The 10,901-nt window shown below is 35.0% G+C and overlaps 2 protein-coding genes across 5 annotated transcripts in view; both read right to left on the bottom strand.

The window, feature by feature from the left end:
* LOC110466530 (protein dispatched homolog 1-like) overlaps window positions 1-2,731 on the bottom strand; it is a 21,461-nt gene extending 18,730 nt beyond the window's left edge. Inside the window, exon 1 of the mRNA XM_021523083.1 lies at window positions 2,424-2,731. Within this exon, the coding sequence (XP_021378758.1) occupies window positions 2,424-2,694 (271 nt within the window). The 5' untranslated portion in view covers window positions 2,695-2,731. The remainder of the gene's footprint in view (window positions 1-2,423) is intronic.
* Window positions 2,732-3,834: 1,103 nt separating this feature from the next.
* The window catches only part of LOC110466526 (photoreceptor outer segment membrane glycoprotein 2-like), a 25,345-nt gene continuing 18,278 nt past the window's right edge, over window positions 3,835-10,901 (bottom strand). For 2 of the 4 annotated variants that reach the window (XM_021523076.1, XM_021523075.1), the window contains exons 2-6: window positions 10,369-10,889; window positions 6,313-6,541; window positions 5,824-5,974; window positions 5,253-5,330; window positions 3,835-4,876 (exon numbers count right to left, since the gene is read on the bottom strand). In XM_021523076.1, coding sequence (XP_021378751.1) covers window positions 4,317-4,876; window positions 5,253-5,330; window positions 5,824-5,974; window positions 6,313-6,541; window positions 10,369-10,889 — 1,539 coding nt within the window. In that variant the 3' untranslated portion in view covers window positions 3,835-4,316. The remainder of the gene's footprint in view (window positions 4,877-5,252; window positions 5,331-5,823; window positions 5,975-6,312; window positions 6,542-10,368; window positions 10,890-10,901) is intronic. The other 2 variants (XM_021523077.1, XM_021523074.1) reach the window with 1 other exon arrangement.

Genomic DNA, 10,901 nt, shown 5'->3' with positions numbered 1-10,901 from the left:
GTGTTGTTACCTACCAGTGTTGTTACCTATCTGTGTTGTTACCTACCAGTGTTGTTACCTACCTGTGTTGTTACTGACATTTGTATCTGTGTTGTTACCTACCTGAGTTGGTACCTACCTGTGTTGTTACTGACATTTGTATCTGTGTTGTTACCTACCTGTGTTGTTACCTACCAGTGTTGTTACCTACCAGTGTTGTTACCTACCAGTGTTGTTACCTACCTGAGTCGTTACCTATCTGTGTTGTTATATTGCCTACCAGTGTTGTTACCTATCTGAGTTGTTACCTACATTTGTATCTGTGTTGTTACGTACCAGTGTTGTTACCTATCTGTGTTGTTACCTACCAGTGTTGTTACCTACCTGTGTTGTTACTGACATTTGTATCTGTGTTGTTACCTACCAGTGTTGTTACCTACCAGTGTTGTTACCTACCTGAGTTGTTACCTATCTGTGTTGTTATATTACTGTGTTGTTATGTTTCTGTTTCTGACAGGAGTGTTGGATCAAAATGAAATAAATAGTTATTTCTTTAATGTGAAATTGAGCGGGCGTTAATCCTAAAATTAAGGGTACAGTTGTACTTCTGTAGTGGTAAAAGCGCTTGCCATATTTAGAAAGTCTAATCGTGACCTATTCCTTTATCAATTGTGGACGATTTTGACCTAAAATTGCAAAATAGTCACTCAAATTACAGTAGAAATGCAGATAGATTTTTTTGTCAATAGAGATGACATTCGCGTCTGTCTATAAGAAATGTCTTGTTTAAATGAAAATATCTATGGTTTGCATGGACATGAAGAAGGATTGGTTCATGTAAATTAAATGTTTGGGCAGGGAGGAAAGGAGGAAGAGAAGCGCAACAAACGGACTGTTCTATACACATAATAAAAAGCGTTATTATACCAAATACGTTTCAACTGGTGGCTTATGGTACTATTTATAACTGTTCCAAATATTGTAAAAATAATAAATAACTTTAAAAAGATGTAAATATGTCCATCTTATATAAAGAATGTGTATTCGTGGTAGGATTCGAATGTGAATTTCGACTCCGCACGTATAAACAGTAACACAAATGTAAGGAGTACTTGTTATTCTCAAAACCATTTATAAAGTACCAACAAATCACGTTTTAACGTAACTTGTTTATCATCTTGTAGATAATTTACGTCGTAGAAGATAGGAAACCAAACATTTGTTTTATTATTGTTACTATGGCTAATTAACGTAGTAGAAGATAGGGGTACAAGATTGTCTTAGTCCCTACGTTAGAGCTGTGTGAGGGCACGGTAGGTTTATCAGGCTGTATGTCTGGTTTACAGTGAACGATCGCCTCTGGGATTAGCCGAGTATCGTATACGCGGAAAAACCGGTTCGTTGTTTTTGAATGTAACCCTTTTTTTGGTAAAAAACCTGGCAGACATGCAAAAGTTTATGCAGGCCTTGCAAGGCTTTGGCAAAGCTCGCCTGAAAAACCCCATCAGATTACCTGGTCCGACATTATTTCATAAACGAACAGTTCTGGTCCAATCGGTTCAACCGTTTAAATCGCGATAAACGAAAGCGTCCCAGGGGTCTATTGTCCTCTTTGTACATAATTATTACCCTTTGTTATTATTGCGTCATGTCAGTTTGTCTGAGGAATGACCGAACGTCACATACTCATATCCGGTCTTGAGCCTCACAATATTCAGAGTTACATGTATAACCCTTTGTTTATTCTGTATGATATTCAAAATTACTGTATTTTGCTAGTCATTACGTGCACACAAGAATTCATGTAGGTTTAATCCCTAAACAATGAACGTTTTATTGTACGAAGTTTAACTACAGGCAGAATACCGCATTTGATATCCGTTGATTTTAAAGGATAAGTATAATCCGAAAAACATGCCTCGGCATTAAATATCACATGCTGTAATCAAACCTTTAACAACCCTTGCAATCGATTTGATTTTGTGTGAAACACGTCCAATAACGTACATGATTTTGGTGTTTTAGCTGATTATATATATCTCCCGTTCTTATGAGATATGCCGGACTACTCTTGTATTGTTTTCCATCAAGTCAATCGGTTTGGATTCGGGAAATTGCACTTTTGGTTGGTCAAAACACAGTGGGGAAAATATTCAGACAAGCCTGAAATATGTGTATAATATTTATATGTCATTGATTATCCAATTTGGTTTACAAATTGTGCTGTTATTTCTTACCAAAACAATAACTGGGGTCAACAACTGTGTTCAGTCTCGCAAGAATTGTTCACAGTTTTACGCGTATTCTTCAGAGTTAAAATAAGTTTCTCGAGAGGGAGTGGAACTACGCGTAGTTGAGTGACGTGACATACCCCTGTCAGTATGATAAACTTATTAAATACAATATGATGACTTAAGGAAATGGAATATAGATATGGTACTTACAGAATGCACACCACGGGTAATTGGCTATAAACTTGCAGTAACGTAGAGGTGTTTTGTGCGCGTCATCCTCGTCGTCCACAGACTTATGGGGTGACACCTCTCCTCCCTTAGCCCCTATGTATCCCACAACCCCAACTTTTGAGGACGATTTCTTTAAATTCGGGGTTTTCCTCTTTTTCTTTTTAGTGCGATCCGGTTGATCATCAATTAAACACTTCTCTGTAAAACTTCCCTTAGACTCTAAATTGATGAAGAAATCAGGTGACTCCATTTCTCCAATCCATCGAGTTGGTGGTCAAACTTTAACAGTGATTATTGTGTCCGCAATGTTTGACATTATACATTCCGGTGTGTACACAAGTTACTCGGAAGGATTTACATACGTAATCTCAAACTGTGGTAATTTGACACCATTTTGTAGAATTCATAGAATTCTTATGACAATGTACGAGTGTCTTTGTCCGAGTTGCTATGACTACAGCAATGTTTTGTTCATTGTTCAGTAAAAGTTTTGTAACACATTGATAAAAGCAAACATGACATTGCTGTTACGGTACGGCCCATTGTACATGTATATATAATGTATAATTACATGTATAATGTATGTACATCATAAAATAGATCCGGTCTGTTAGGTTTAGAGACCGGATTTACAAACAGGATTATGAATTAAGTTTTGATTTGATGTCCGTCTTAGTATAGGTCTGATCGGTATAATCTATTGTTAATCGGATTGTACATTTAGTGAGTATCGATCACCTGTCACGTCTAGGACCGAACCCCTGGGCGGACCGCTGGGCCGACCCCTGGGAAATTCAAATGTGGTCCCAGCCCAAGGGAGGGTAACTGAATGACCACTACAGAATCACGCAGTAACAAGTGGTTTACGAGAGTTTATAATTATAATTATATCAAAACAGAATATGTTGAAAACATAGAAGATAGCATTCCGCTAAGTTTCCTCTCTTCGTACGTTCACAATGTCTATAAAGTGTGACATCTTTCGCTGAAATATCAGTACTGACAATATGCCATGCCTTAACTATTTATACGTTCCTGGTATGAACTGTATAGCGGGCTCACTTCATGGAAATATAGAGAATGGAATCAGTGTGGTCATTGTGTCCCACGTGTATTATTTCAATATTTGGGTGTAATATACAAGGATGTGCTTTTTGCACCAAATTCTGTATTGGAATTAGCACTTGTAGACAAAAACAAGAATAACATATTAAACAGTTTCATCAGAGGTTATAACTTACAGTGTGCTTAGTAGTTGATAACCTACATGTAACTTCTTCTGTATTTTGGGGAAAGCAAATGACAACAAATAACCTACAACCCTCACCTGTGCCCTGATGATACACTTTAAGCCTGTTAGAAATACATGTAGCGTACACACAACATCACATAATACATAACTCTCTTTATTCGACTAATAATGGTCTTAAAGCATCGATTTTCTTAATTCTTGAACAATAAGTTGAATTTATAGTTTCTTACGATATAAAACAAATACGATTGTTTTATTGTTTTATGAACATGGTTTGCGAGAATAGCACGAATCATATCATTTGTATTGTTGCCAGAAATTGTTTGATACAGTTTAAAGGTTTAAAATAAGTTGTTTGTGTTAACCGGAGACTAAATTTAATCGGGAAACGTGACCAGAAAACTTGTTACAACTAAGTGTACAAATGTACATAGTGTACTGACATTATTGTGTAAACAACAGGCCAAGCAAAACAGTTACATCATGTCATACTAAGTCTATTCTACATAAGTAATCACACAGTATAAATGTTTGCTCTGGAAGGTTATCCGACACAATTTAAGGACATTTGAAGGCGAGGGGCAATTCAATCCGAAGTTAATATGCGTTGACATGTCCGTCTACCTTCTGCGCGCTTTCATTCTCCTTGGTGACTTTGGTTTCTTAAGTGATCTTTTGGGAGACCTCTTGGGAGATCTTTTGGGAGACCTTTTGGGAGATCTTTTGGGAGACCTTTTTGGAGATCTTTTAGGAGACCGTTTGGGAGATCTTTTGGGAGACCTCTTTGGCGATTTCTTAGCTTTTGGCGAAGTTTTCTTCCCGGGAGACATTTTCGATTTGGGCGAACCTTTCCCTTTAGTAGGTGATTTTTTACTCACAGTTTTAGATTTTTTATCCTTACGTTCCTTGGATTTATCCTTACGTTCCTTGGATTTATCCTTACGTTCATTGGATTTGTCCTTTCTAGTTTTGTCCTTTTTATCCTTTTTGTCCTTTTTGTCATTTCCTTTTTTGTCCTTTTTGTCCTTTTCTTTTTTGTCCTTTTTGTCCTTTCTTCTGTTCCTCTTGTCTTCTTTGTTCTTGTCCGTCGAATTGTCCCTACCGCTACTATCCTCAAAGTCAAACTCCGGGGCAGTTCCACCCATTCCATCTTCTACGTCATAGTTGGAACGCCTCTTCCCTATTTAGTTTGTAACAGAGAATGATTGGTTAAGATGCTGACGTCATGATAGTGAGCAATTAAACATGTAACAAGTGTGTTCTCGGTCAGTAAGAGAAGAATTTACCACGAAACAGATCGATACAACATGAAATGATATTCACTGTATGTTAAATGTACGTCTGTATAGATAACCGATAGTTACACAGTTAACTAATTCTAAGATCATTATATCAACATGATGTACTCTCATACTCACCGAACTCGGTATATAATTGACAAAGAGAATATCCTAGGATCACCGGAGTGATCAGTGATAATGAAATATGTATAAAACAGTGTTGTGTTTATCATATGGATAATTTTTAAGCTTCAAAAAACGTCGAATTGTCCCTACCGCTACTATCCTCAAAGTCAAACTCCGGGGCAGTTCCACCCATTCCATTTTCTACGTCATAGCTGGAACGCCTCTTCCCTATTTAGTTTGTAACAGAGAATGATTGGTTAAGATGCTGACGTCATGATAGTGAGCAATTAAACATGTAACAAGTGTGTTCTCGGTCAGTAAGAGAAGAATTTACCACGAAACAGATCGTTACAACAAGAAATGATATTCACTGTATGTTAAATGTACGTCTGTGTAGATAACCGATAGTTACACAGTTAACTAATTCTAAGATCATTATATCAACATGATGTACTCTCATACTCACCGAACTCGGTATATAATTGACAAAGAGAATATCCTAGGATCCCCGGAGTGAGCAGTGATAATGAAATATGTATCGAACAGTGTTGTGTTTATCATATGGATAATTTTTAAGCTTTAAAAAACGAGACTGAGTAAAATAATAATCAAATGCCAGTTAATATACCTGGGTATATAACTACTAATATTCATCATATTTAAGTACATGTGTAAGCTTATTAAAGTATAGAACGTTTTAAGAGTATGAATTATTTTTTACGTTTGTCATATTTCATGGGATCCCCGGGAGAGCAGCAGTCACACGGACAGCCTGGACAGCAGTACCCGGCCCCTTCCCCCTCGGGATCCTCCATGTCACGTGCATCCGCCATGGAAGTCTGCAGGTATCGCATCAACACCAACGTCACGAACTTCAAACGTAAACACATGTAGATAGGTCAGATGTCGATAGTACAATGTTCCACGTTGTAATCGAAAACGAACCAACATAGAAGACGGAATGACTTCCCTTGCCAAGTAATTTAGTTTTCAGCTTCAAGGGTGGCTCTATTTTGATGATTTGTATGATTACTTGTAAGTAAAAATGATGAAATGTAAGAGTGGCAGTGAAAAGGTCAAGAGTTACCGGGGCCCCTGGTTTTTATTTTGAAAAAGTAAAATTTCTAATAATTTACCTCCGTAAAATGCTAATTTAACCCTTTAATTAACATTAATGTAAATTCTATTCGAAGAAAGCAAGGTAAAGAACCTGTAAAAGGAAAGCCGAGATGACTGACCATCCTGTTGGTACAAGGATTCTGTTTTCAAAGAAATCCATCAGGACGTTGGAACAGCCGGATTGGTACAGAGTTACACTTCCGTAGTGCACGTGCATCGATTTGTCCTTGACAGCATGATGGACACATGGACGGGGTGATGTTACGTCGCAACAACTGTAGGGAACATCGTCCGAGTAGAATAAACCCCCCTTCAGCTTCCTACAGAAAATAACGTAAACAGAGAATATTTGTAACCTCAATTTATTGCATTGATATTTGTATCATCACTTTTGTATCCTCACTTTATTACATTGATATTTGTACATTTTGTATCCTCACTTTTGTATCCTCACTTTATTACATTAATATTTGTATCCTAACTTTATTGCATTAATATTTGTATCCTCACTTAATTGCATTGATATTTTTATTCTCACTTTCTTACATTGATATATGTATCATCACTTTTGTATCCTCACTTTATTGCATTGATATTTGCATCCTCACTTTATTGCAATGATATTTGTATCATCACTTTAGTGCATTGATATTTGCATCCTCACTTTATTGCATTGATATTTGTATCCTCACTTTATTGCATTGATATTTGCATCATCACTTTATTACATTGATATTTTTATCCCCACTTTATTACATCGGTATTTGTATCATCACTTTATTACATTGATATTTGCATCCTGACTTTATTGCATTGGTATTTGTAGAACACTTTATTACATTGATATTTGCATCCTGACTTCATTGCATTGGTATTTGTATCATCACTATATTACATTGATATTTGCATCCTCATTTTATTGAATTGGTATTTGTATCATCACTTTATTACATTGATATTTTTATCCCCACTTTATTACATCGGTATTTGTATCATCACTTTATTACATTGATATTTGTATCCTCAAACTATTACATTGATATTTTCATCTTCACTTTTGTATCCTCACTTTATTGGATTGATATTTGTATCCTCACTTTATTACAATGATATTTGTATCATCACTTTATTACATTGATATTTATATCCTCACTTTATTACATTGATATTTGCATCCTCACTTTATTGCATTGGTATTTGTATCATCACTTTATTACATTGATATTTGCATCCCCACTTTATTACATTGGTATTTGTATCATCACTTTATAACATTGATATTTGAATCCTCACTTTATTACATTGATATTTGCATCTTCACTTGATTGCATTGGTATTTGTATCATCACTTTATTGCATGGATATTTGTATCATCACTTTATAACATTGATATTTGAATCCTCACTTTATTGCATTGATATTTGCATCCTCACTTTATTGCATTGGTATTTGTATCATCACTTCATTACATTGATATTTGTATCGTCACTTTATTACATTGATATTTGTATCATCACTTTATTGCATTGATATTTGCATCCTCACTTTATTGCATGGATATTTGTATCCTCACTTTATTGCATTGATATTTGCATCCTCACTTTATTACATTGATATTTATAACCCCACTTTATTACATTGATATTTGCATCCTCACTTTATTACATCGATATTTGTATCCTCAAATTATTACATTGATTTTTTCATCATCATTTTTGTATTCTCACTTTATTGCATTGATATTTGTATCCTCACTTTATTACATTGATATTTGTATCCCCACTTTATTACATTAATATTTGTATTATCACTTTTGCATCCTCACTTTATTGCATTGATATTTGCATCCTCACTTTATTACATTAATATTTATAACCCCACTTTATTACATTGATATTTTCATCTGCACTTTTGTATCCTCACTTTATTGCATTGATATTTGCATCCTCACTTTGTTACATTGATATTTGTATCATCACTTTATTACATTGATATTTGTATCATCACTTTATTACATTGATATTTATATCCTCACTTTATTACATTGATATTTGCATCCTCACTTTATTGCATGGATATTTGTATCATCACTTTATTACATTGATATTTGTATCCTCACTTTATTTCATTGATATTTGAATCCTCACTTTATTGCATTGATATTTGCAACCTCACTTTATTGCATTGATATTTGTATCATCACTTTATTGCATTAATATTTGTATCCTCACTTTATTACATTGAGATTTATATCCCCACTTTATTACCTTGATATTTGTATCATCACTTTATTGCATTGATATTTGCATCCTTACTTTATTACATTGATATTTATATCCCCACTTTATTACCTTGATATTTGTATCATCACTTTATTGCATTGATATTTTTATCATCACTTTATTACATTGATATTTGCATCCTCGCTTTATTGCATTGGTATTTGTATCATCACTTTATTACATTGATATTTATATCCTCACTTTATTTCATTGATATTTGTATGTATCTTTACGATGTTTGATTATTGAACAAAATACATTTTAATTAATTACTTGAAGTGACTAAAGACGTATTTTGCACTTTGTTCTTTCTTTATATTCACTCAAATATTAACAACAATCTTTCTACTCAATTAAGGAACAATTTTAATCAACCGATGCGTGTGTTAATTTATATTATATAATATGTATATAACTTTGGGTTCTAAAACGTTCGAAAAATAATTACATTTTATAATTGTAACTTATGCGAAGCGACTTCGTTTCCATTGTTCAAAATTTTCTTACTCTAATTACATGTATATATTATATCATCATATACAAACAAGTGTTACATTATGTTATTTTATTACATACTTACTAATAGATACGTATTTGTATATGCGATACGACACAATTGCTCTTACCCATATCAGCCATCGCCGTATCACACCCCAAAAGCCGTATCAGCCCCCGCCGTATCACACCTTAAAACACGTATCAGCCCGCAAAACCCGTTGTGGAAATTTTTCGTTTTTCAATATTTCAAAAGAAAAATAGATCATAAGATAGTAGCTTTTATTAGTAAGTATGTAATAAACAGAATAAAACATGCCTTTTTTCCCATATCACACCCAGTATCAAACCTCGACCAATATCAGCCCTCGGGCCTTCGGCCCTTGGGCTGATATTGCAGTCTTGGGTTGATACTGGGTGTGATATGGAAAAAGGCATGTATTATTCTCTATATATATTTCTTCTACGAAATCAAATGTGCCTTTGCCCCTACCTCGTTACCTATACCTATAAATTGGGGTAAAACACTCGGCAGAGCCTCGGATTAACCGTTTTACCCCAATTTATGATCCCCTCGGGAGGAATTCTCTATCCATCTCCGGTACATATGAAAGAGTCTTATCTTTCAAAGATAAGCCTCTGGTTTTACCCCAATTATGATCACAGAGGGAGGAATTCTCTATCAATCTACCGTTACATGTGAAAGAGTATTTTTTCTCTCTCATATCTACCATTAAAAAACAAATACCTGTCAACATCGACAGACGGTCGCCATCTTCCGGTTTTTAAAATACTTTCTCCATAGTTTAAAAACAAAAATATAAGTAGAAATGAATTCTCCATACCCTCAAACTGCAACAAGTTGCACGCATAAAAACAACACATTTCCATGATAACTCTATGGTTTAGTTGTTATTCAACTTTCTATTTTCCATACGACATTTTCTAAGCGCCATCTTTGAACTTCATCCCTACTTACTGTACACTTCATTTAGTGCGCAGAGAAATATAGCTCCTAGTAGAAAATAGAAAAAATGAATAAAAAAATATCATGACTGATTATGTAATTGATTGATATAAATGAAATTATAGATACAATTAATAAATACAGAGCTAATGTAGCAGACGACGTAAGTTGTTAACATTGGGACAAACGCGCTCTTACTTTTAATTGGGATTTGCCTTCATCGTACGGTCTGCTCCGCTCTCACCCAAACCCACCCCACTCTTTAACGTATCGCTGCTGAAATTAACCTACTACTGCACATAAATCGTAGATATATCCAACGACGGACGTATTTCTGCATGAAATAATTACTACATTTAACTTTACGTGTAATGTACAGTGCACATAAAGCGAGTCGTCATACCGTATAATGTCTGGGTGTTTGGTGTTCAGGAATTCTTCATTGACCCAGTTGACGTCAAACCAATCACTGTAGCCATTGCTGCCACAACAGTGATATTCCTGCTGTAGTTTATCCAAGGTCACCTTCACGAACATATCCGTTTTGTACCGTTTCATCACGTAGCCCAGACCATTCTGCAAGGACTCCTCGATAACAGAACGATGAGTGAAACACATCAGACCCCCCGCCAGTAGGAACCAGACTAAAATAAATGACAGTATAACCGCAAGAAAGAGAAAGTTCACACATCGCCCACTCATCTCAGAAGTCGAACAATCGTATACAATCTTAAAGGTTACAATATGTAAAATAACCACTTTGATTCCAACTGCAAGTAGAAAATATGGCAGAACATCGGTGTCATATCCATCCAGCAGCATCATTCTAGATTCAATGTTTATCTTCATGTATACTGCCATGCCAATAAGAGCTATTCCAAATAAAGCGATCAAACTATTGAGTATACAAATCGTAATTGCAATCTTCTCTCTCAC

Source organism: Mizuhopecten yessoensis, unplaced genomic scaffold (genome assembly GCF_002113885.1).
Source record: "Mizuhopecten yessoensis strain PY_sf001 unplaced genomic scaffold, ASM211388v2 scaffold11135, whole genome shotgun sequence".
Lineage (NCBI taxonomy): Eukaryota > Metazoa > Mollusca > Bivalvia > Pectinida > Pectinidae > Mizuhopecten > Mizuhopecten yessoensis.
The sequence above is the reverse complement of the archived record's forward strand: the minus strand, read 5'-3'. Positions and strand labels throughout refer to the sequence as shown.